The sequence below is a fragment of the Saccopteryx bilineata genome, chromosome 8 (genome assembly GCF_036850765.1).
Source record: "Saccopteryx bilineata isolate mSacBil1 chromosome 8, mSacBil1_pri_phased_curated, whole genome shotgun sequence".
In the NCBI taxonomy this organism is placed as follows: Eukaryota; Metazoa; Chordata; class Mammalia; order Chiroptera; family Emballonuridae; genus Saccopteryx; species Saccopteryx bilineata.
In genome coordinates, this window is record NC_089497.1 from 66,743,238 (window position 1) to 66,768,638 (window position 25,401).

At 42.5% G+C, this 25,401-nt stretch overlaps 1 protein-coding gene across 4 annotated transcripts in view; it reads right to left on the reverse strand.

Moving 5' to 3' along the window:
* ST6GAL1 (ST6 beta-galactoside alpha-2,6-sialyltransferase 1) overlaps positions 1-25,401 on the reverse strand; it is a 180,585-nt gene that overhangs the window by 49,575 nt on the left and 105,609 nt on the right. For 3 of the 4 annotated variants that reach the window (XM_066241875.1, XM_066241874.1, XM_066241876.1), the window contains 2 exons: positions 20,834-20,969; positions 14,923-15,574 (listed from right to left, as the gene is read on the reverse strand). In XM_066241875.1, coding sequence (XP_066097972.1) covers positions 14,923-15,523 — 601 coding nt within the window. In that variant the 5' untranslated portion in view covers positions 15,524-15,574; positions 20,834-20,969. The remainder of the gene's footprint in view (positions 1-14,922; positions 15,575-20,833; positions 20,970-25,401) is intronic. The other variant, XM_066241877.1, reaches the window with a different exon arrangement.

Below are 25,401 nucleotides of genomic sequence, written 5' to 3' on the forward strand. Positions count from 1 at the left end.
AAGAGAGATAGAGAGAAAAGCAAGAGGGGGAGGGGTGGAGAAGCAGATGGGCACTTCTTCAGTGTGCCCTGACTGGGAATCAAACCCTAGACATCCACATGCTGGGCCAATGCTCTACCACTGAACAAACTGGTCAGGGCCTTATTTATTTATATTTTATTTGATAAAGCTTCCCATGTACTATAACCATATCAAATAGGCCTTAAGATTTCTCTTTTGTAAGGAGAAAGAGCAAGTCCTTGAGGTATTCCAGGACCCACTGGAATAATTCCAAGTCATTTCTAGGTTTAAGAAAAAGGCTTTTAAAATTCAAACCTTGAGAAAGTTGTCAGACATACTTAACCAAAAGATCATGACATAAACTTTTTGTAAACCTGAGTAAACAAACATATATTTTATGTAATAACTCTACAAGACATCAATAAAACTTAAACCAGTTTTAATATCAAATATTTTGTCCAGACCACAGGATCCTGTTCAATCTATATAAGCATTTAATCTCTGTAGGTCAATAAAATAGTAGACACTAGTTACGCCAATCAGAAGCGGAAAACGCACCACATATAATACACAGATAAACACATACCACATAAAGACCATACACATAACCCGAATTATTAATATTTGTAGGGAAGGCACAGGATTTTCTTTTTTCATTTGTTCTTGATAACACTTAAAAATGCTGAAAAGGAAAGGAAAGATCATACAGGGGCAATTTCAGCAACTTAAGATTTTAAAGTGGAACCTTTTTTTTTTTCTTTAGTCACCTCAGCCTTGTTTTCTTTCCTCACTACCCAACAGGAAGGTCTGTTGAGGCCCTCAATGAAAGCTTCAAGGGCTGTGAATAAGCAATGGAAACAAAGTCTCGGCTCCAATCCAAGGAATTAAGTAAGCAAAAGGAAAGAGCCTAGGTGGGGCTGCTTTGGCTCACTAAGAAATAAGTCATAGGAAAAGAAATGAGCTAAGGCAGGGCTGCTAGTGGCTCAATGAAAAGTCACAGGAAAAAGAGAGAGAGAGAGAGAAGGAGAGAGAAAGTGACAGTAGATAATAAATGCTAGATAGAGGACTGGGAGTTACAGTAAAATCACAATAGTAGCATCTTCCAGGGTCCCTAATAGAGAGAGAAAAATGAATGTCCTGTAGATGTATGACAGTAGATGTCCTGGGAATGGATTCACCCTGCACACACAAGGAATTCAACTTTACACTGGCAAATGGCCGGGAGGGGGGGGAGTGGGGGGGGGTCAGGGATGGTCATGTGGGCGGGTGAGTCCATGTCCAGAGGGCAGGTTTACCTTCCATCTCAGCATAGACTAGACGTGCTATGATTCTGAAGGACTGACAGGTAGGATTACCCCACACCCGATGATAAGAGAGAGTGGAATGAAAACAACCCCAGGTTCCACCCGAGTCATCACCAGAGAGGAATCAGGTGGGGGAAGGGGGAATGGAGCCTGACTGGAGTTCCTTTTTACAGCTTTCCTAGTCCCTTTTAGTTGACTCCTTCTTACCCATTCAGAAATAACCAGCCTTGGAATGACTCACTCTCCTCCTTTTCCCTTGAAAAGTACCTCCATACCTGTGCCTTCTATTACCAAAACCATACAATTTCCTGTCAGCTTAAGTAGACCGTTTCACTCTTCGAAAACTTAATATCCAATGATAACCAAAAAGTAAGAACCAGCATTCCTTATATTGAACTTTTATGAACATTTTTCACAACATTTAGATAAGCTCCTCTATTGGCAAACTGTCACTTTCAAGAAACATACTTGTAATAACGTTTAAGATATTCCTTAACAGCTCTAAATCTATTTTCTAGCTTTTTTGTAATAAAAAGCCAAAAGTTGGTAAATTTAAGACTTGTCTAGCAATCAACATTTCAGTATATTTCAAATATCAAGATATTCAATAACTTTTATCAAAATTCACTAACTTAGAGCCTGACCAGGCGGTGGCGCAGTGGATAGAGCGTTGGACTGGGATGAGGAAGGACCCAGGTTCGAGACCCTGAGGTTGCCAGCTTGAGCGCGTGCTCATCTGGCTTGAGCAAAAAGCTCACCAGTTTGGACCCAAGGTCGCTGGCTCCAGCAAGGAGTTACTCGGTCTGCTGTAGGCCCCCGGTCAAGACACATATGAGAGCAATTAATGAACCACGAAGGTGTCACAACGAAAAACTGATGATTGATGCTTCTCATCTCTCTCCATTCCTGTCTGTCCCTATCTATCCCTCTCTCTGACTCTTTGTTTCTGTAAAAAAAAAAAAAAAAAGTCTGTAAAGTGAATAGGAAAGGTTTTGGAAAGGTAGAGTATTTAGTGGGCTCCATTGTTCTAGAGCTCCATCTCTGGTCCTGTAAAGACTTCCTCTGTAAAATAAGGATAGTTATTTTTAATACCTGAATAGTTGGGTTGCCCCTCAAATAGTAAGGGATTAATAGTATATTAGGGGTTAACTATATATACTCATAGCTTAGAAAATAAGTTATAAGTGGGGAATTTAATCTTTGCTTCATGTCCTTGCAAGTATAAGGAGTTAAAGGATTCAGTAATAATAATTCTTAGCAAGAATAAATAGCCTTCCTCATGAACAATATAATTCTTGCTTTATGTCCTTCTAAGGAACATACATAGGGAGTTGTTTTGCAGGTGGGTTCCCAAGGACTCAAGATACCAGTGCCCTGGAGACCAAGTTAAAGAACACCTGTAAAACCACCATTCATACGGAACAAGTATCCTGGGGGACACTCTTGCATAAAAGGTCCCAACCACCTGCATTATACTATGTGCCTAACTGCATGCTCAATAATTAATTACTAACCTGCCCCCAAATATATAAACTGGCCAGTCAGCTGAGACTGTGAAAGCACTCTATCAGACCTGAGTCCTCTGCCTTTTCCAGTTGCTAGCACCTTGAATTAAAGATGCTCTTATACCTACTCAGTCCCTGTCTCTCATAAATTGGCAACAGGCAACATGAATCCCAGCTTGTTACAATAACAAAATATTGGCAAAAGACTGACAAATCCACTCACCCATTTTTGAAAAAAAATTTTTTTTATATTTCTAAATACATTTCACTCTGCTGGGAAAAAGGAAATGTGGGCATCATTGATTTCAAGGTCATGCTCCGTTAGGTGAATCAAAAATATATATCGTCCCATTGCATTCCCTCGTTGGAAGGGAACAGATTTAAAACAAACATTGATTAGATATCCCTGCCGTCTGTGCAGAAGCTTTTACTCTGAGAAAGGAGGCCACCAGCTGGGTGAGGTTAAGAACAGATCAAGTAGCCCCAGTCTCTAGGGCCATAGTGGCTTCCCCTTTTATGGTAATTTCAATATTTCCTTAGGCCTGACCTGTGGTGGCGCAGTGGATAAAGCGTCACCTGGAACGCTGAGGTCGCTGGTTGGAAACCCTGGGCTCGCCCAGTCAAGGCACATATGGGAGTTGGTGCTTCCTGCTCCTCCCCCCCTTCTCTCTCTGTCTCTTTCTCTCCTCTCTCTAAAATGAATAAATAAAAAAAACAAACAAAAAAACCAAACAAACAAAAAAAATTTCAACATTTCCTTAATTATCAGTGAAGAAAAGGGGGATGACCTCAGAGTAACCCTATTCTTGCTTCTATTTCTCTACTCTTTCTAAACCCCTTTGTTTCCTATAATCCTTCTTAAAGTGACCTGGCATTCTACAATAAAGACAGGCCCCTCCAGTCAATCATTCCTACTCCAAGACAGATGAAGTTCTGATTTTCTTCCTCATAGATAAGTTTGGCTGTTGTAGACCTTCAAATAAGTGAAATAATATAAAATGTATTATTTTGGACCAGGCTTCTTTTGCTAAATTAAAAATGAATAATAATAAGACAGACTCCTCTACAGGAGTTTCCCAGCAGATTCTATTTAGTAGTTCTGTTCTTTTGCTCCCAGTAGTATATTAATTGAAATAGGTCAAAATAGCTATTATATTTTTTTCATTCAAGATCATATTCTTTAACAGTTAAATTAATTCTCTTGCAAACCCATCAGGAAAATCTTTAGGTAGATTCCTTAATTCTGTTTTCAGTCCAAGGAATGTATGCGATTGCTGTTCCCCTCTGTCTAAGACCAGCCTTTCTGGTTTTCTATTCTGAGTGTATGTTACCTGTGCTACGCCTATGAGCTTCTAATTTCCTATCAGGATAAGTACCCCATTCATTCAGTTTAGTTTTAGAGCCAGTTTTTCTAATTTTGCATGCAAAAAAAATTAATTTAGACATCAAAAGAGTTTTACTTCAGACATTTTAAGTTGGTATCACTTCTAGTTAAATCTTCTCATTTCTATAAGTACTCCGTAAAGGATTCCTATTAATTGTATATCTGTGGTAGGCAGTTAGACAGACAGGAGCAGAGCAAGGACAATGGGCCAGGTAAAGAGGTCACCAGGGTGGAAAGCCCCAGGTGCCTCACAATGGAAAAAACTGAGAAAACAGGGACTTGCTGCCAGGGCGACCTTTCCTTCCCTAGCATATCTCTGGTCATGCAGCTTAGACCTCCTGCCTGAGAGAGGAGAAACCAGAAGAATGCAGAAAAGGAGGGCCTGCAATGTCTGGAATCTTACGCTCAAGCCAGTGACCTCAGTGTTTCAGATTGAGGGAGGAAAGGCTGACTGAAATAAGTCTGAAAAATAACAAACCACAGCTGTGGTCCTTGCTTGTTATCAGTTCCTTGAAATGAACTCACAGCTCCAGCAAGAAGAATAAGTAAGAATAATATGACTGTCAAGGGCAGACCCTCCAGTCTCCTCTCTTACCCCCTCCCCTCCCAAAGACAAAAAAGTCATGTAGGTCTGCAAACAAGAAAGTCATAGAAATCAGGCACTTGTCACATAAAGCTAAAGCTGTAAAGGTATATAAGGTGTAAGAAATCTAACTTCAGGGAGCTCATGCCTTTGGTGCTATCAGCCCCACATGCTCCACTGGCTACAAATAAATCTTTCTTCCCCCTTGTCTGGGTGTCTTGTCCCCTGTTTGGGGCTAATTCCTGTTATATGACCTTTCAAATCACTAGTCATACAATTCGAATCCTCCTGTCATACTGCTAGTCATGTGGGTTAGACCCCCTTAGAGGAAGGACAAACAAAGGGGCCAGAAAATAGCCCGAAGCATTAAGCCCTCAGGACAATGAGGTTCTAACCCACATCCAACATGTCTAGGCTTTAGTTGCGTTATAAGCTCCAGGACCAGAAAAGCAGCGAAACCAGACAAATGATACCACTGCTGACATCAGAACCAGCTCCATTGACTAATTACCCCGGCCTGGCAACAACTCATCAATAGAGACCACAACCCTGAAAGGACACGCCTGGAAAGCTGATGAATATTCTTTTGGGATCCTCTCCTGAGACCTCCAGATGAATACCCCCCAGCAGGAGGCCCAGTACAGCTCTCCCTAAGGAGCAAGCCTGCGCCTTTCCCTACTCCCTTGCACTTATAGGCAGGTGTTCATTGCCTTTCTCCTGAGTACTAACATCCCTTCTTTTGCTTCTGTAACTTGTTTTCTGAATCTATTTCTTCTACCTCCATGACTTTTTAAATAACCTTTCTCTTATATTTATATGAGTCTTGGCTTCGAGTTTTTTCTTAGCCAGAACCCAAGTACCAAGGTTGCTGAACCATGGTCTGATCTGACTCCACAGGTCTAACACCTGCTGCTGTTTTTGCTATTGCCAACAAATCTGCAGGAGTATTAGTGGGGGCTGGGAGTTTCCAGCCTTGAAGGCATGACTTCTCATGTTGATATTAGTTTTATTTTGAGATCTGCAGTTTGAACAAATGCTAAGGATATTGAAGAATCCTTAGATAGTGATGTATCTAAGTATCCATAGATACTGAAGTATCCTGTTTGTGAATTGAGTGAGATCCAAGTCATCTCAAACCCTATTATGTGTCTTAGTTTCTTTCCCCGCTGTCTAATACAGTTACGAGGACTCGGAGCACTAAGCAACCTACCTACCTTTATGTGCACCTCCTCGAACAAATCAATTATTTAATTACCATTGAGTTGGAATTCCCTACGAGGCTCCTGCATGTTGTGAGAGTGCCCTCTGACACCTCCACAAAGATTCTTAGTTGCCTATGAATGCCCAAGACTTGAGCTGGAGGGAGAAAGTGCCCTTTATCTTCAGAGCCAAACAAGTTCAGACTCTCCTTTATCGACAAAAGGTTTTCAGATTCTCAGAAAGCAATTTCAATTGAAAAGCCAAAGTTAAAAAACAGCTACCCATTTTTCTCCTCCTGTCCTGAATTACCTCAACACTTAACCATTAGCTTTACTTCAAGGATTAAAAAAATAAATAAAAGCTCAAAGAAAGTCAGCCTCTTACCTTAAAACAGGGAGATCTGGAATTCCAAGGGAAACTCACCCAAGTCCACCTGCTGCAAAGCAAGGAGCTGGTGGGATGCAATGGACCCTGCTGGTACCAAGCACAGGTCCAGGCCTGCAAGGTGGTCCTGGGTGGGCCTCCTTGGAACCCTGCCACAATAAGAATCTGGGTCACAGCACCATATGCTACCTGTGGTGTTGACAGCAAAACGATACCTGTTGTTACCAGCAAATCTGAAAGCTACAGAGGTAGAAGTGAGCCAGCTGGGCTGCGCAGGCTCAGGAAACAAGATCCCATCTGGATCACCAGAAAATGTTACCAGAAAGGGTAGCTGGCCCTTAACAGGTTTGCCTACAGCTAAACGGTAGTGTGTGGGTCTCTGACTGTGTGCAGGAAGGAATTCACAACACAAGTCCAGGTGACTGGGAGTACATTTACTAAAGCTGGGGGCAAAGAAACAAGGGAGGGCTTGGGAGAGAAGCAGCAGCAGGAGACAGCCTAGTCGGGGCTGCTCTGGCTCACTGGGAAGTCAGAGGAAAGGGGGCCTTGGAGACAGGCTCAGGGGGTGAGCCTGGGAGGAGCTAATGCTAACCATTGCCTCCCTGGTTGCAAGTCTTGTGGGACCCCTTAGGGTTCAGGAGATGCAGGCCTGTGGGAGAAGGAGATGAGGAAGTGAAAGGTGCAGGTGTACAGTCCTTGGAAGAAGAGCACAGACTGAGTCCTTCGTTTTGAGGGTTTTTAAAGGCTGAAAGTTTCTACAGCGTTTTTTAATTTTTATTGTAAGAGACAGACAAGATAGTAAGGGAAGGAGATTAGAAGCATCAACTCGTGGTTGTGGCACCTTAGTTGTTCACTGATTGTTTTCTCATGTGTGCCTTGAGGGGAGGGGACTCCAGCTGAGCCAGTGACCTCTTGCTTAAGCAGGCGAGCTTGGGCTTCAAAGCCAGTGACCATGGGATCACATCTATAACCCCACACTTAAGCCAACAACCCTGCAATCAAGCTGGCGAGCCCACACTCAAGCCGGCAATCCCACGCTAAGGCTGGAGAGCTTGGGGGTTTGACCTTGGGGTTCATCAGCTTTTCCAGGTGTGTCCTTGCAGGGTCATGGTCTACACTGAATGGACAGTACCAGGGCATGGTGTTAGTCACTACAGCTGATCCTGGCGTCACCCACCTGGTTTTACTATTTTTCTAGGCCTGGAACTGAAATACAACTGAGGCCTAGATGTTATCTTTAGGGAGGTGACCTGCATCCAGTTGTAAATTGCTCAGCTAGTTTGTTCAGCTAGCTATCAGTCTGTTTCTTTGTTTTATTTGCCGAGGAATTTTCCTAACTTCTTACTATCCTGTCTCACTCATTGTGACATTCTGGCCACCTTCCTGGCCTCATTTCTCAGCCCTCTCTAGCCCACAAGAAGCCACATTCCAGCCAGACAGAACTATCTGTGACGCCCAAATGCTCTCTGTACTGTTTCTCATGCAGCTTTTGCTTCTCTTGCTTTTGCCTCAACTTGAATGCTCTTCTTCTTTCTTCTAGAAGTGCACATGAGCAAGAATATCAAGGGATTTTTCTTAACTGACAAGGGATACATCATACCAAAGTTTATTACAAAGCTACCGTCACTATGAGGCACAAGAGTGGAAGGGCTATGTATGAGGGCCTTTGAGTCAATGACTCAGTTTCATGTCCCAGTGGGCTGTTAACCAGACTTTAGGCTTGCTGTAACCACTTTAGGCTTGATGCTTAAGTAAAATGGTAACAATAATGGTACCTACCTCCCAGGACTGCTGAGATACTGAAAAGAGCAAGCAAGGCATTTTAGGTATACAGCAGGTTACAATAAGCATCACTCTTATTGGTTATAACATTTTTAATATGCTATTGTTTAAAATAAAAATTCAAATAATATCTGAGATACTTTACCTGTATACCTATCAAAAATCATTGAAAATAATTGAGCCCCTCATTGGCTGGTTTATGGGAGTGCTGGAGACACAGTACATTATTACAATTCCTCTAGTAAACAATTTTGCAATGGACAAAAAAAAAAAGCCATAAAAATTATATTTGGTTTTCTAGTCTCAGTCCTGAGGATATTTCCCCTTGGGAGGGCGGGAGTAGTCACTTATGTTATCTATCTACCCTAAAACCATGTCAGCAGTATTATTTGTAAATGCAAATCATTTGAAACCATCTGATTTATTCAATAGTTGGGAATAGGATAGACAAATTCCAGGTCTAGTATGAAGGTTATACTGCCTGGAACTCACAAGTCTTCAGCAAAAAAAGACCTTTCCCTTCTTTCTTTGTATTCTATGTTTCTGTCTAGTATTCTTGATCACTAAATCCACGAATGAGTAAAATTAAAAATGGATGAATTCCTTAAAATGTTAAAATTTCCAGAGCATTTTATTTTATTTTATTTTATTTATTCATTTTAGAAAGGAGAGAGAGAGGGAGAGACAGAGACAGAGAGAGAGAGAGAGAGAGAGAGAGAGAGAGAGACAGGGGGGAGGAGCAGGAAGCATCAACTCCCATATGTGCCTTGACCAGGCAAGCCCAGGGTTTCGAACCGGCGACCTCAGCATTTCCAGGTCGAGCTTTATCCACTGCGCCACCACAGGTCAGGCCCTTAAAATATGTGTTAAATAAAATGTCCACAGGATAGATTTTATGAAAGGCAGAACATTTGAAGACTAAGATGCAATTTTTTAATAATATATGTCAGAATCAAAGTCCTTCAATAAAGATACATATTTAAAATTATAACTTCAGTCAAGAGAAAGAAGTTATTTTAATTACTGTTTAATTTAATCACTTCAAACCTTTACAGAGTGCATTAAAATAAATAGCATAGCTCCAATTCATGAAAGTATCAGGCTGTGCCTTAAACTGCAACACAGGGGGCAAGGGAGATGTTGAGGGGAATATGGGGGAGGGGGTATGCATTGGGGAAGACACTAGAATCTATATAAACACAATAAATTAAAAAAAAAACTGCAACACAATCCCAGCCAGGCAGATATTGATAACCTGACATGAAGATAATCAGCTAACACCTGGAATGCTCTAAACATTACTATGATAGAGCAAAAATGGGGAAGAAGTACTTGAAAGTAACTAAGTTCCATTATGAATGAACAAAAATCAATCACATGTAGTTTTTAAATATTTTTTTTTAGACTTTATACATTTTAGAGAGAGAGAGAAAGAGAGAAGGGGGGAGGAGCAGGAAGCATCAACTCCCATAGGTGCTTTGACCAGGCAAGCTGAGGGATTTGAACTGGCGACCTCAGCATTCTAGGTCGATGCTTTATCTACTGTGCCACCACAGGTCAGGTCACATGTAGTTTTCAGAAAACTCAGTCCAAAAGAAACCGAAAAAGCAAAGGTAAAGGTGGGACTGGTTACACTGTCAGCTTTTATTAGTAAATGTTGCCTATTTAGAGAGGTACAAAATGTGATCTCATCACTTCTTTCTGCTCTAGAGAATCCAGTTTGAGTCTACTTTTCTTCTTTTGAGAGACTATACTTGGTTTCAAACCATTTTTCCTGGCAGTCATATGCAAGAAATAAAAAAGGAGACATATGACCTCACCTGGTCCAGTACCTTCAGTAGCTGGACAGAGAGCAACACTTCCTGTGCCTTATTTTCTTTAGCCTGATTCATTTCACAATAATGGAAAACACATTTTCTCAAACTAAGGAAACTTCAGAGTCTTACACAAGCCTGTAACTGTGTCTTGTACACATCTATAAGGATGGATATTCTAGCTTTATTAACTATGAAGGATTTCAAGAAAAAAAATATTTATATTTAGCGAAAGAGAGACAGACAGACAGACAGGAAGGGAGAGAGATGAGAAGCATAAATTCTTCGTTGTGACACCTTAATTGTTCATTGATTGCTTTCTCATATGTGCCTTGACCAGGAAGAGAAGGGCCTCCAGCCAAAGCAGTAATGCCTTACTCAAGCCAGTGACCTTGGACTCAAGCCAGTGACCTTGGGATCATGTCAATGATCCCACACTCAAGCTGGCAATCCTGCGCTCAAGCCAGCAACCTCAGGGTTTCAAACTTGGAACCTCAGTGTCCCAGGTTGGTGATCTATCCACTGTGTCACTGCCAGTAAGGCGCAAATTGATAATATTCTCACCAATGACTTTTAACCTTCTTTTGGGTCACATACCCCTCTGAGGATCAACTGAAAGCTAGAAAAATGCATAGATCAACATACACACACATACACACACACACAAACACACACACATTATGCAGACCTAATCCACTGATATTTTCACACACAACTTTAGGGGTTCATGAACCTCCTAAAGGTAGTCCACACTATTCAAATTAAGAATTTCTGTCATTATTTGCAGATGACATAGAACTATAAAGAGAGAATTCTAAAGATTCCACTAAAAAAACTACTAAAACTAACAAATGAATTCAATAATGTAGCAGGATACAAAATGAATACTCACTAATCAGTTGAAATTTTATACACCAATAATAAACTATCAGAAAGAAATATTAAGAAAACAATCCCATTAACAATTGCTCAAAAAAAAAATACCTGGGAATAAATTTAATCAAGGAGGTAGAAGATTTGTATTCAGAAAATTATAAGGCACTGAAGAAGAAATTTAAGAAGACACAAATAATGTAAGCATATACCATGGTCATAAATAGGAAGAATTAACATCATTAAAATGTCCATACCACCTAAAGCAATCTATAGGTTTGATAGAATTCCAATCAAAATGCCAGTGGCACTTTTTATAGAACTAGAAAAAATAATTCTGAACTTTATATGGAACTACAAACGAGTTTGAATAGCGGCAGCCACCTTGTGAAAAAGGAACAAAGTTGGAGGTATCACATTACTTGATATCAAACTGTAGTTCAAGGCTATAGTAATCAAAATAGCATGGTACTGGGATAAAAACAGACACATAGATCAATGGAACAAAATAGAGACCCCAGAAATGCACCCATGCCTGTATAGTCAGTTAATCTATGACAAAGGAGGCAAGAATATACAATGGGGTAAAAACAGTCTATTCAATAAATGATGTTGGGAAAATTGGACAAGTACATGCAAAAAAATAAATAAAACCAAGCCACCTTATACAAGAGTAAACTTCTTACACCATATACAAGGATAAACTCAAAATGAATTGACCTAAATGTAAGACCCGAAACAATAAAACTCCTAGAGGTAAACAAAGATAGTAGACTCTCTGACATTGCTCTTAATAGTATTTTTTTCACTGTATCTCCTCAGAAAAGGGAAACAAAAGAAAAAATAAACAAATGGGTCTATATCAAACTAAAATGTTTTGCACAGCAAAAGAAAACATCAGCCTGATCGGGTGGTGGCGCAGTGAATAGAGTATCGGCCTGGATGCAGAAGACCCAGGTTCAAAACCTCGAGGTCGCTGGCTTGAGTGAGGGTTCATCTAGCTTGAGCACAGGCTCATCAGTTTGAGCACAGGGTTGCTGGCTTGAGCAAGGGGTCATTCACTCTGCTGAAGCCCCCTAGTCAAGGCACATATGAGAAAGCAATCAATGAACAACTAATGTGCCACAAAGAAAAACTGATGCTTCTCATCTCTCTCCCTTCCTGTGTGTCTGTCCCTATCTGTCCCTCTCTTCGTCGCTTTATTTGTCTGTTTTTCTCACAAAAAAAGAGAAAAAGAAACCATCAAAAAAACACAAAGATAACTTAGTTATTGGAAGAAGATATTTGTAAATGATAAACCCAATAAGGGGTTAATATCCAAAGTATATAATGAACTCATACAACTTTAACACCAAAAACAAATGAACAAAAAGTCAATCCAACTAAAAAATGGGCAGAGGACCTAAATAAACATTTCTCCCAAGAGGACATAGAGATAACCAAAAACATATGAAAAGATGCAACATGGATAATAGAGAAATGCAAATTAAAACCACAATGAGATATTACCTCACACCTGTCAGAATGGCTATCTATCATCAATAAGTCAACAAACAAGGGTTGGCAAAGATGTGGAGGAAAGGGAACTTGCACACACTGTTGGTAAAACTACAAGTTGCTACAGCAAATACGAATAGCGGAATAGAAGGTCCTTAAAAGAATAAAATTAGAACTATCTTATGACCCAGCAATTCTACTTCCAGGTATTTTTTTGAAGAAACCCAATGCTAATTTTAAAATATAAATAAATTTTATGTTCACTGCAGCATTATTTATAGTAGTCAAAATATGGAAGCAACCTAAGTGCCCATCAACAGATGATTGGATAAAGAAGAAGTGGTGCATATATATAATGGAATATTACTTGACTATAAAAAATACAGCCCTGGCTGGTTGGCTCAGCGGTAGAGCATCAGCCTGGCGTGCGGGGGACCCGGGTTCGATTCCCGGCCAGGGCACATAGGAGAAGCGCCCATTTGCTTCTCCACCCCCCCTTCCTCTCTGTCTCTCTCTTCCCCTCCCACAGTCAAGGCTCCATTGGAGCAAAGATGGCCCGGGCGCTGGGGATGGCTCTTTGGCCTCTGCCCCAGGCGCTAGAGTGGCTCTGGTTGCGGCAGAGCATCACCCCCTGGTGGGTAGAGCATCGCCCCTGGTGGGCGTGCCGGGTGGATCCCGGTCGGGGGCATGCGGGAGTCTGTCTGACTGTCTCTCCCTGTTTCCAGCTTCAGAAAAATACAAAAAAAATAATAATAATAAATAAATAAATAAAAAATACAATAAAATCTTACCATTTGTGCCTTACTAGGTAGTGGTGTAGTGGATAGAGCACTGGCCTGAGATGCTGAGGACCCAGGTTTGAAACCTAGAGGTCGCCAGCTTGAGCGTAGACTCATTGGTTTGAGCACGGGCACACCAGCTTGAGCATGGGATCATAAACATGACCTCATGGTTGCTGGCTTCAGCACAAAGGTCACTGACTTGGGCAAGAGGTCACTGACTCAGCTGAAGCCCCCTAGTCAAAGTACATATAAGAAAGCAATCAATGAACAACTAAGATTCCACAACCACAAGTTGATGCTTCTCATCTTTCTCCCTTTCTGTCTGTCTGTCTCTCACTACAAAAAAACAAACAAACAAAACTTATCTTTTGTGACAACATGGATGGACCAAATGGTTTCAGTTATTTATAGAAACTAAAGAACAAAATAAACAGCCTGACCTGCAGTGGCACAATGGATGGAGCATCAACCTGTAATGCTGAGGTCACTGGTTTCCCAGTCAAGGCACATACGAGAAGCAACTACTATAAGTGGATGCTTCCCATTCATCCCCCTCAATCTCTCTCCTCTGTAAAATCAATAAGTAAAATCTTTAAAAAACAAAAGTAAAATACACAAACAAAACAGAAACAGACTCATAGATACAGAGAACAAACAGGATTTCTCTAGGTAAGGTAGGGATTGGGAGACTAGGTGAAAACGATGAAGGGATTAAGTATCAATTGGTAGTTACAAAACAGTCCTGGGGATGTAAAGTGTAGCATAAGAAATATAGTCCAAAATATTGTAATAACTATAAATGGTGCCAGGTGGGTACTAAGAAAAAATAATAAATCCTGCTCTAATTTCTTTTTTTTTAATTAATGAGAGGAGGAGAGGCAGAAAGACAGACTCCCGCATGTGCCCCGACCGGGATCCACCAAGCCAGCCCCTTATGGGGCGATGCTCCACCCATCTGGGGCCATTGCTCCATTGCTCAGCAACTGAGCTATTCCAGCACCGGAGGCAATGTCTTGGTGCCATCCTCAGTGCCCAGGGCTAACTTGTTCGAATGAGCCATGGTTGCAGAAGGAGGAGAGAGGGAGAGAGAAAGAGAGAGAGAGAGAGAGAGAGAGAGAGAGAGAGAGAGAGAGAGAGAAGGGGGGGAGGGGAGGGGTAGAGAAGCAAATGGTCACTTCTCCTGTGTGCCCTGCCCAGGAAACAAACCTGGAACTTCCACACTCATGGCCAGCACTCTTCTGCTGAGCAACCAGCCAGGGCCAAATTCATTCTTTTCAAATAGAAAAACTTAAAATTACCCGGGTAGTTGAAGCCAAAGAGGCAACCTGTAAATTTCACAGCCTAAAATAAAGTAGAAATCTGTTCTTCAATTGTTTTTAGATGTCAATTATAGCATCTTACTTATATCAGTAAAACACTAATATTTAAAACAGATAAAAAATAAAGCTATTCTAATTTATAAAGATGCTGGGAGACTGGAATTTCATCCTTTTAGCTGCACTGAGGCATCTCTGTCTCTTGGGCAATTGAAAAACACTGACTTGGGGCTGCTCTGATAGTCCACAGAGACTTTCCACAGCTACTCCAAATTAGGTAACAATTTCATGTCATGTTCAGAGAACAATCTTTGTAGAGAGAGAAGGAAACATCAATTTGTTGTTCCACTTATTTATGCATTCATTGGTTGGTTCTTGGATGTGCCCTGACCAGGTATCGAACTCACAACCTAGTCAGGGAGTACTGGGATGGTGCTCTGACCAACTGAGGGACCTAGCCAGGGCTCCAGATAACAATCTTAACACCACAGAACCCACCTATTTCTTTGCCCAGTTGAGAGGACTTCAGAGATCCCGCTGATGAGACAACAGCACATCTGCCCCATGGCCCAGCCTTGGTCGTAATGTTCTCCTTGGGCAGGTAACCCTCCCATTCAGAGGTATTGAAGGGAAAATCTGTGGCCTCTACCATGGATACGTTCACTTGGTCCCGAAGGTGGCAACACAGGGCCTCTGCACTGAACTTGACACCAGGCCCTGGCCCCTTGTAGGACACATTGTACTTGTTCATGTTCAGATAATTCCTCCAGATCTTCCGCAGTCTGGGGATAAGGTTTTTGGAAGAGCTGTCTTTGTCCCACACCTGGAAGACGGGCCTTGGCTTGGCTGGGCCTCTGGAACTGCTGAGGGCCTGGTTGCCACGGTGGAGGTCCTGGGTGCCGCCTGAAGGTGCAGATTGGGAACCAGACCCCACGGCAAATTTCGCCAGACGCCTTATCATCTGGTATTCCTTGGTTTGCCATTTAAGGGAATCAGAGTAACTCCCTTTCTTCTTCTCCTTCCACATACAGATGAGTGCAAACAGGAGAAAGGCCAGAACACAGCAGCTGAATTTTTTCTTCAAGTTGGTGTGAGGCATAATGAAAGATGCATTCGAGGGAGCCACTCAGTTCCGAGCTGGAAAACAAGCCTAAAAAAGGTAAGATAAAGCAAACATGATGTAAATGAAATCTCCAAGTGTGACCAGCAGGAGGCAGGACAATGGAGCTAAGCATTATAAATAGATTTATAATGACAAACTTAAATTCTACCATGTCTGTAGCTCTCAGAAAAAAAATCACTCTCAGTTAGGGTTCTGAATGTAAAAAACCATTCCCAGACACTTCCTGCCTACTGTGCTTTCCACAATTCCTTTACACATCCTTAATCTTGGCTTCCTTTTGTCTTGGTCTAGCTCCCCCAGCTGCACTCTGAGCTTCCTGGGGTCAGCAATCACATTGCATGCATCCCTGGGCTCCTAGGCCTCACACTCTCTGTTAAATGAGGGCGTGCATGCTGGAGAACTAGAAGAAAAGGAAGAGCAGACTAACTGGTCTATAGTATAAGAACCCAAACTCCCTAAAATCCGAAGGGGCCCAGCATCCTTTAATTTTTTTTATTTATTCATTTTAGAGAGGAGAGGGAGAGACAGAGAGAGGAGAGACAGAGAGAAAGAAGGAGGGAGGAGCTGGAAGCATCAACTCCCATATGTGCCTTGAGCAGGCAAGCCCAAGGTTTTGAACCAGCAACCTCAGCATTTCCAGGTCAACGCTTTATCCACTGCACCACCACAGGTCAGGCCCAGCATCCTTTTAAAATGGCCAGAAAGCGATCTCTCACTATAAACAGTGCCATAGCTTTGTGATGCATCTCTCTTCAGGGGCCCCCAAACTTTTACACAAGGGGCCAGTTCACTGTCCCTCAGACCGTTGGAGGGCTGCCACATACAGTGCTCCTCTCACTGACCACCAGTGAAAGAGGTGCCCTTTCCGGAAGTGCGGCGGAGGGGGGGCGGGGGAGGGGCGATAAATGGCCTCAGGGGGGCGCATGCGGCCTGCAGGCGGTAGTTTGGGATGCCTGCTAAGTGGTGTTGGACTCCTAAGTGAGAAGAGTAAGCATTAGCTTCACAACAAAACATTCAGTTTTATGAAGTGCCTTGTAAGAATGCTCTCATTCCTGTTACCAAGTAACAGGAGACTGGTTTACCTGGAAATAAAAACAAAGGTGAATTAAGCACGCAAGATGTTTATTTCATTTACTGTTACCATGAACCAAGGCCACCCTGATCTCCAATTCCAGTGAGCACTGCATACCGCATTACCCTGTATATAAGATGCTCCCACATAAAAGATGCACTTTAATTTGGGGGCCCGAATTTTGAAAAAAAAAAAGATATTACATAGTTACTGAACTCAAGTTTTATTCATCATAAAATTCATACAACTCCTCATCACTGTCAAAATGCAAGTAAAAAATCTATAACCACTGTATAAGATGCACCCAGTTTTTAGACCCCAAAGTTTTTGAAAAAGGGTACGTCTTATACATAGGGGAAACGGTACATGACAGTCTAATAGGAAGGGCATCTCCTGAGCTGGGAAGAGTATTCTCCATTTTATAGAGTAGCCATACGAGCTTCTGAGAGGTCAAGAGAAGCGCCGTCACAGAGCTGAGTAAATGGTAGCACCAAGGTTCAAATCCAAATGCACCTGATTCCATAGTCCATGCCCTTCTTACTACATCCTGAACAGAACTGCTGAAAGTTCTGGAAAATGGATTTCACTAAGAAAATAGAGCCTGAATAGTCCCCTTTATCTCTGGGTAGAGACCTACTTTATTTTCCCAGAATTGATTGTGTGACTGAATGGAAGATGAAAGCACTTTGACCTCAAGCAATGTCTGTCTCTTTTGAATAACATTAATCTCTTTCCTAAATAAATGGGCTTATTGTCCATAATAAGAATAAGGAACCACCACTTTAGCTAATCCACCAGGGATCTACAGTCCCTTCCCACAGAGTCGGCTCCTGAATACCAGAGGTAAGGTGGTAGGAGCACTACACAGGGCATTTAGAGAACCTGCATTCTCATCCCCATTCTTTTTTTAAGACTTTATTTATTCATTTTAGAGAGGAGAGAGAGAGAGAAAGAAGAAGGAAGGAGCAGGAAGCATCAACTCTCATATGTGCCTTGACCAGGCAAGCCCAGGGTTTCGAACCGGCGACCTCAGCATTTCCAGGTCGACGCTTTATCCACTGCACCACCACAGGTCAGGCTCACACACTTCTTCTTTCTCACAGGTCCCCCAACACAGCAAGCCTGGGTTTCAAACTGGTAACCTCGGCATTCCAGGTCGATGCCACTGCGCCTCCACGGGCCAGGCCATCCCCATTCTTGAGAGCCCAGATAAGTCACTTAACCTCTTTGCACCAGTTTCTCTTTCCGACCTGAGGAAATTGAGTTTCTTAGTGCAGTACTCATCTACTGTGCAGTAGTCACCTCCTCCCTACCTCACTTACAGAGTGCTGGGAGGACAGAACGAGGAACAGAAGAGAACAGCCCCTCAGCATGAGGGCCGTGTGGAGGCAACATGGGGCCATCGACAATGCCAGAGTGCAGTCAAGGCCATGACTCACTAACCTGAGCTTCAGGCCCTTCATCTGAGACTTTTTAATTTCAGTGGCATCCAAACCATTCTTGGAATCCACTGGTAGTACCAACCAAATAGTGCCTCCCACCATGCCCGACCTCAGAAACCAGGAGCTCTGGGGAGGATGGGTTCCTGTCTTGGGCTGCAGAAGTTTTGAAAATGATGAAATGTACACAGAGGGAGAATTATTCAAACTTGAAACCAAGAAATGAAGAAGTGAGCTTGTTGCATCATCAGAAAACTGAGAAACTCAATTTTTCCAGACAACCAACATAGCTAATCACAGGACTATGACAGCTGAAGAACTAGAGAAGAAGGTAAGAAGCAATCTCTCATTTAGTTTTTACTCTAACAGTATGAGGTAGATATGAACTATCCCATTTGAGGAAATGAAGAAACTGAAGTTAGCAAGGCCACAGGGCTTCTCTAAAGTCAATAGCTCAGCAGTGCTAGAACCAGGGTTCCAACCCAGGTCTCTCTGACTCTAAATGTTACGGTCTTTTGCACTAAAAGGCCAGGCATTTGCCATAAAGGACAGTGAAAAGTCAGTGTTGACCAAAGAGAACTCAGAAGTCAGGGTCACTGGAGAGACAACTCGGTCTGTCAGACAATCACAGAAAAACCACCCTTACATTTGCACTCCAGCAGCCAGCAGCCGCGGGCACAGTTCACCACTCAGGCGGCCCTTCCACAGTGATTATACTGAGACCCAGTATAAACCTGCGAGGTAAGGAGGACAGATTTTACTAGCAACTACAGAAACTGAGAATTTTCTTTATATAAATAATTTTCAAAGTTGCATTAGTGATTTGGAAATAGTGGAGTTGGGACTTAACTTTTATGTGGATGATGAAATGAAACAGAAGGTAGGAGACAGGCAGTGGATTCACTCACTGTCTGGAGAGCTGAGGCTCAGAAGGGACCGGTGTTGAGCCTCCTGCCAGCACCTACTCTCCAAGGTTGAGTTTCCCCGGGAAGAAGAGTTCAGCCAGGTAGCCGAGGCACAACATGGTCCTGCAACTTGAAGACAGCCTCAGCCTGTAGGGCCTGTGCCCTTGCAGGGCCTCAAGGCACTCACCTGAACCCTCCCAAGTCCCTTGAATCCCTCCCTCTGTTGAGGCCCCAAGCCTGCCAGCTGGCTGGAGCTTCTTCTCATCATAGGCACTTCAAGCTTCAAGAACGTTTCTCATCTCTCAAGCTACTTGAGACAAGGGACTGAAGAAGTTTAATCTAAGCAGCCCAAACTGAAGAAAAGAGGGAGAAAAATTTTTTCTCCCCAAATTCTTTGAGAAATTACACCCAGTTCTGAATTTTCCAACACACTAGGGCAGGGGTTGGGAAACTTTCTGGCTGAGAGAGCCATGAAAGCCACATATTTTAAAATGTAATTCCGTGAGAGCCATACAACAACCCATGTACATTACACATTATCCAATAAAAATTTGGTGTTGTCCCAGAGGACAACTGTGATTGGCTCTGGCCACCCGCAACCATGAACATGAGCGGTAGGAAATGAATGGGTTGTAATACATGAGAATGCCTTTTTTTTTTTTTTTTTGGTATTTTTCTCAAGCTGGAAACGGGGAGAGACAGACAGACTCCCGCATGCACCTGACTGCGATCCACCCGGCACGCCCACCAGGGGGCGACGCTCTGCCCACTAGGGGGTGATGCTCTGCCCCTCTGGGGTGTCACTCTGTTGCGACCAGAGCCACTCTAGCGCCTGGGGCATCTTTGCTCCAATGGAGCCTCGGCTGCGGGAGGGGAAGAGAGAGACAGAGAGGAAGGAGAGGGGGAGGGGTGGAGAAGCAGATGGGCGCTTCTCCTGTGTGCCCTGGCCGGGAATCGAACCTGGGACTTCCACATGCCAGGCCAACGCTCTACCACTGAGCCAACCGGCCAGGGCCTCATGAGAATGCTTTTTATTTTTAACGTTATTTTTTTTTTTAATTAAAGATTTGTCTGCGAGCCAGATGCAGCCATCTAAAGAGCCACATCTGGCTCGCGAGCCATAGGTTCCCGACCCCTGCACTAGAGTGACTACTTAGTCTTCCAGGCCTTTACCCTGTTGCAATCTGTCCCCTAGTCCACTTGCCTGGCAGTCAGACAGCTTGACTTTTCTGCCTCTTCCCTCCCTTGGGGCCCACCTCCCTTTTAGCACTATTTCGTCTGCTTGGATCTAGTGCTTGCTTTTCACACTGATCCCTGCAGAAGGAAACTCTTCCTGGCTCATCTCTGAAACCCCAGTGCCTAGTACAGTGCCTAGAAAACAGGGGGTACTCAATAAAGGGTTATTGAACAGATGGGACTGTGTCAATGAATCCTTACAACCCCTATTGCTAGGGGTTGTAGAAGAATACAATAAGACTGCTAGAAGAATACAATAAGAGCTCACATTATAACCTACAGAGAACAAGTCAACACTAAACCAACAAAGACTCCCAGCCAAACTGAGCCTTCTGCCTCCTGCCTCAGTCTACCTATCACTACATGCATAGCACCCAAAGCAGGATATGGCACATAGTGGGGCTCAAAATAGGTTGATTTACAGAATAACTTCAAATCTTATCATGTATAGCAAATAGGCAGAGCACCTATCCTCATCCCCCACTGAATCAACGTAAAAAGATAAAATGCATGAAGGAAACAGCCAAGTTGTAGCCAGCCATGGAGACCTGTGACCCGGCCAGCACACTCGACCACACCATTTTTCATTTCCCTTTGTTTCCTCCAGAGCCCACACCTCCAGGTGTTTTTTTACCTGCCTCTGGTAAATCCCCTTGGGGCTGCAGGCCCTCCAGGTCCTCAGGATCTGGCACTATTCTTCATGGGAGGGATATCTGCTGTCTTGGGTCTGGAGGCCAAGGCTCATTTTTTTCAGGATGAAGAAAAAGCATCTGCAAAGGAAAAAATAGCAAAAGAGAGAGAAAGAGAAGGTAAGAGTTGTTTTCCAAAGGGGCAGGGTTAAAAATTAACAAAATAGATTAGTGCCTGTTCCCAGTGTGGGCCCTGGTCTAGACTATGGCTCAGTCCAGGAATCCCAGAGAGCTCAGAAAAAGAGAGGCACGAGCCCTTTGCAGGTACAGTGCCCTGAGTCCAGGAATAGCACGCAGAGCCTAGAAACAGACTGATACTATAGAGATAAAACCATGCTAGAAAGATCAAGCAGACACCACAGGTAAATCTGGGAGGAAAGGGTTGTTCAGTCACTGGTTTGAGAATACTGTACATAAATAGCAATTTGGGGGAGAGAGGAGTCAGCTCATCTCAAAATAAACTCGAGACAGACTTTTAAAAAATTATATATTATCAAAGAATATTTAATAAAATGTGGAAGTTTAACTATATAATGTTAATATAAAATATAGGTTATAGCCTTGCCCAGATAGGTTGGTGGGTTAGAGCATTATCCTGAAGCACAGAGGTTGCTGGTTTGTTCCCCGGTCAAGGCACATACAGGAACAGATTGACATTCCTATCTCTCCCCCCATCTTCCTCTCTAACTAAAATCAATCAATAAAAAAAATTTTAATTAGGTTATAAATAGTATATACTATCCAAATATGAAAAAACACATTTTAAAAAATGGCCCTGGCCAGTTGGCTCAGTGATAGAGCATCAACCCAGCAGTTGATGGACATCCCGGGTTCAATTCCACGTCAGGGCACCCAGGAGAAGTGACCATCTGTTTCTCCTCCCCTCCCATCCCCCTTCTCTCTCTTTCCCTCCCACCTCCATGGCTTGATTGATTCGAGTACTTTGGCCCCAGACACTGAGGATGGCTCTGTGGAGCCTCCACCTCAGGCACTAAAAATAGCTCAGTTGATTCAAGCATCAGCCCTAGCTAAAGGTTGCCAGATGTACCCCAGTCAGGATGCATGTGGGAGTCTGTCTCTCTATCTCCCCTTCTCTCCCTTAAAAAAAGAAAAATGTGGCCCTGGCTGGTTGGCTCAGTGGTAGAGCGTCGGCCTGGCGTGCGGGGGACCCGGGTTCGATTCCCGGCCAGGGCACATAGGAGGAGCTCCCATTTGCTTCTCCACCCCCCCCCTCCTTCCTCTCTGTCTCTCTCTTCCCCTCCCGCAGCCAAGGCTCCATTGGAGCAAAGATGGCCCGGGCGCTGAGGATGGCTCCTTGGCCTCTGCCCCAGGCGCTAGAGTGTCTCTGGCCGCAACAGAGCGATGCCCCGGAGGGGCAGAGCATCGCCCCCTGGTGGGCAGAGCATCGCCCCTGGTGGGCGTGCCGGGTGGATCCCGGTCGGGCGCATGCAGGAGTCTGTCTGACTGTCTCTCCCCATTTCCAGCTTCAGAAAAATACAAAAAAAAAAAAAAAGAAAAGAAAAGAAAAGAAAAATGCACATGAGAAAAAAAAAAAAAGGAATGAAAAAACACTCCCTGGATGGTAGAATAATGTGGTTTCCTTTTTTATAGTTTTTTGTATACTCAAAATTTCTAAAATATAGATGCATTACTCTTAAAGTTGAAAAAATATTATAAAAATGTAATTTTTAAAAGCTAAAAATATATACAATTCTAGATTTGGTAGCTCTTTCTTCTTTCTGATGGAATGTAGAAAAATAACAAGGAAAAGTTTAATAGAGTCAGTTGTATGAAAACCCCAACTTCTAAGCAATGAAAAATACTATAATAAAAAGGAAAGCAAGAGTCAAGGTATGCGAAGGGTTAATACAGTAAAAGCCTCTCAAAATAAACAGGAAAGCAACATGATCAGGCAGACAAATCACAAAATAGAAAATACAATTAAGAACACATGAAATTATGATTAATCTTTAAAGAAATCCAAAAGAGGAAACTGGAAATATTAAGATATATGTCATACAGAATTTAGATTAGCTAGCAGTTGTCAAAATAATAATAATAAAACTCATTTCTGGACAGGTTATAATGAAACTGGTATATTTCAAGGAAGCAAAAGAAATAAATTTAACCTTTTTAGAAAGCAATCAGGTCACAGAATTAAGAGTTAATGACTATTATCATATGTCCAGGGAAAAAGACTGAATAAATAATTCAAAAAAGAAAAAGATCACACATTTAGTTTTCTTCACATGTAAAATGATTCCCTTCCTTACATAGTGTGGGGAGGACTGAAAGAAGATTAATGGAATAAAGAAAGAGTTTTATAAAGCAATATGTACATGCAAAAAAAATAGTTTTTAACTTCAAAATTATTTATAATGGTGAAAAATCTAAGGTTAACAACTAAGCTTCCTGCAATAGGAAAATAATTAAATGATGGTACATCCACTATTACAGAATATATGTGTTTGTGTGTGTGTGTACAATATTATGTGTAAATTTACGTAGCAATACAGAAGAAAATGCTTAAAATGTTATAACAAAAAAGTGAACAGAGAGAAAATGTTACCATCGTGAATAAAAGTTATGCATGTCCAAATACCCAGAAAAAAAGTACATCGTTGATACCTGATAACTATTAGGAGGTGAATTCTTATCTTTAAATTTGACTTATTACATTCTTATTAGATGAGTTGAGGAATTAAGAGTAAAACTGTTGCCTGATCTGTGGTGGCGCAGTGAATACAGTGTCAACCTGAAATGCTGAGGTTCCTGGTTCGAAACCCCAGGCTTACCCAATCAAGGCACATAGAAGCAACTACAAGCAGATGCTCCCTGCTATCCCCCACTTCTCTCTATCCTCTGTCTAAAATCAATAAATAAAATCTTTTTTTTAAGAAATCTGTATGTTTAAAGTAAAACTGCTGGGGACAATATTGAAAATATACTTCATCCTTGTATATCAACTTGATACACAACGTTGAACTGGCCTCGAGGCCTGTCCTGAGACATGCAAAATTAACAGAAGCAAGACGAAGCTGTGGTGGCTAAAAACTGGCTTCACTCCATGAAGTAGAAAGAAATCCTTCCTAGAAGACCTGGGGCTCAAGCTGAGGGAATTTCAACTTCTCATGACCGGGAAACAAGCAGGCGGGCCCTGCGCATGACCGACGGGGCAAAAGTTTAAGTGCTATTCTGTTCTTTGTCAAAAATTTCAGGACTTTCCTCATGAATTCAGAGAACCGGCTCTCTGGCAGCCTCCTGGTAGAGTCAGAAAGTATCTGACAGCTATCTCTCTTTTCATGTCAGGTTAACTTCCTTTGTGGCGTGAGAGTTTGTAGTGATGCAGTTATTCATATTTTTACTTGGTTATCTTTGTCTCCTATAAACGATGTAAATTCATAAGAGAAACCTTGTCAGCTTTCTTCACTACTATGTTTAGTGCCCATTGAGTGTTTGGATAGGCATTTAATGACAATTTGTTGAGTGAGTTAATGAAGGAAGGAAGAAAGGGTTGCCAGCTCATTAGAGTCCTATTTCCTCAGGCATCATTAGTGGAAAGGGTTCTTCTTTTTGGCAGCCTTCCAGAAACACTGTGAGCAGTCACCTGCCCTTTGGATGAGACACCTCTCGCCTTGAATGCTGGTTTACTGTCATCCACCCAAGGTGTGAGCTGCTGGGGCATGAGACTTTTGTCTGAGTTCAATGCACGGACATCAGAGGAGTACAAAGAACCCATATCTTCCTTCCTTACATCAATTGCATCTGCTCAGAACAACTTGCCCTCTAAGAAGAAAAAGATCACTTCCCACTCCTGATATCCAAAAATCAACCAGTTGAAACACAATTAGCACAACTGTCAATCTAGTTCTATTGAAGGTAATGGGGGCCTTTCAAAAATAGTCACTGCTGCTCATGAGATAGTAGGAGTGATCTTTGACCAGCTGCAGAAGTGATAACAGAATCTGCAACTCTGTGGGGTAACTTTAGCAAACATGACAGTAATAGCTACCATTTATTTAGTATTAGCTAAGTGCTAAGCACTGACTGTAGCTTAGGGGTTGAGTAAGAACCCTAGAATTAGACTGATCTGACCAAGAGTCCAAACTCTTGCTTCTCACCAGTTACATGACCCTCAGCAAGTTACTGAACACCCTAAGATTTAGCTTCTTTATCTATAAAATAGAACTGGAACTAATAAAAACAGGGCCTACCTCATAGGATTTTTTTAAATAGTCAAGTTAGAATATGCCCAAAGGGATTGCAATAGGGCCTGTGACAAATATTATGTCACTTCTCACCATCACTACTCTCTGGATACCATTACTATCCCCATTTTACAAATGAGGAAACTGAGACAGGGAAGATGAGTAATTTGCCCAGGGTAACACAATTATGGCACCCCATGTATCCCATGTTCTGCCACGCCTCTGTAGTCCTGCATGTAATGTTCCTTCGGCATGAGATGTTCTTTCCTACCCTGTTCACACAGGAGCACCCCCACTCAGCCTCC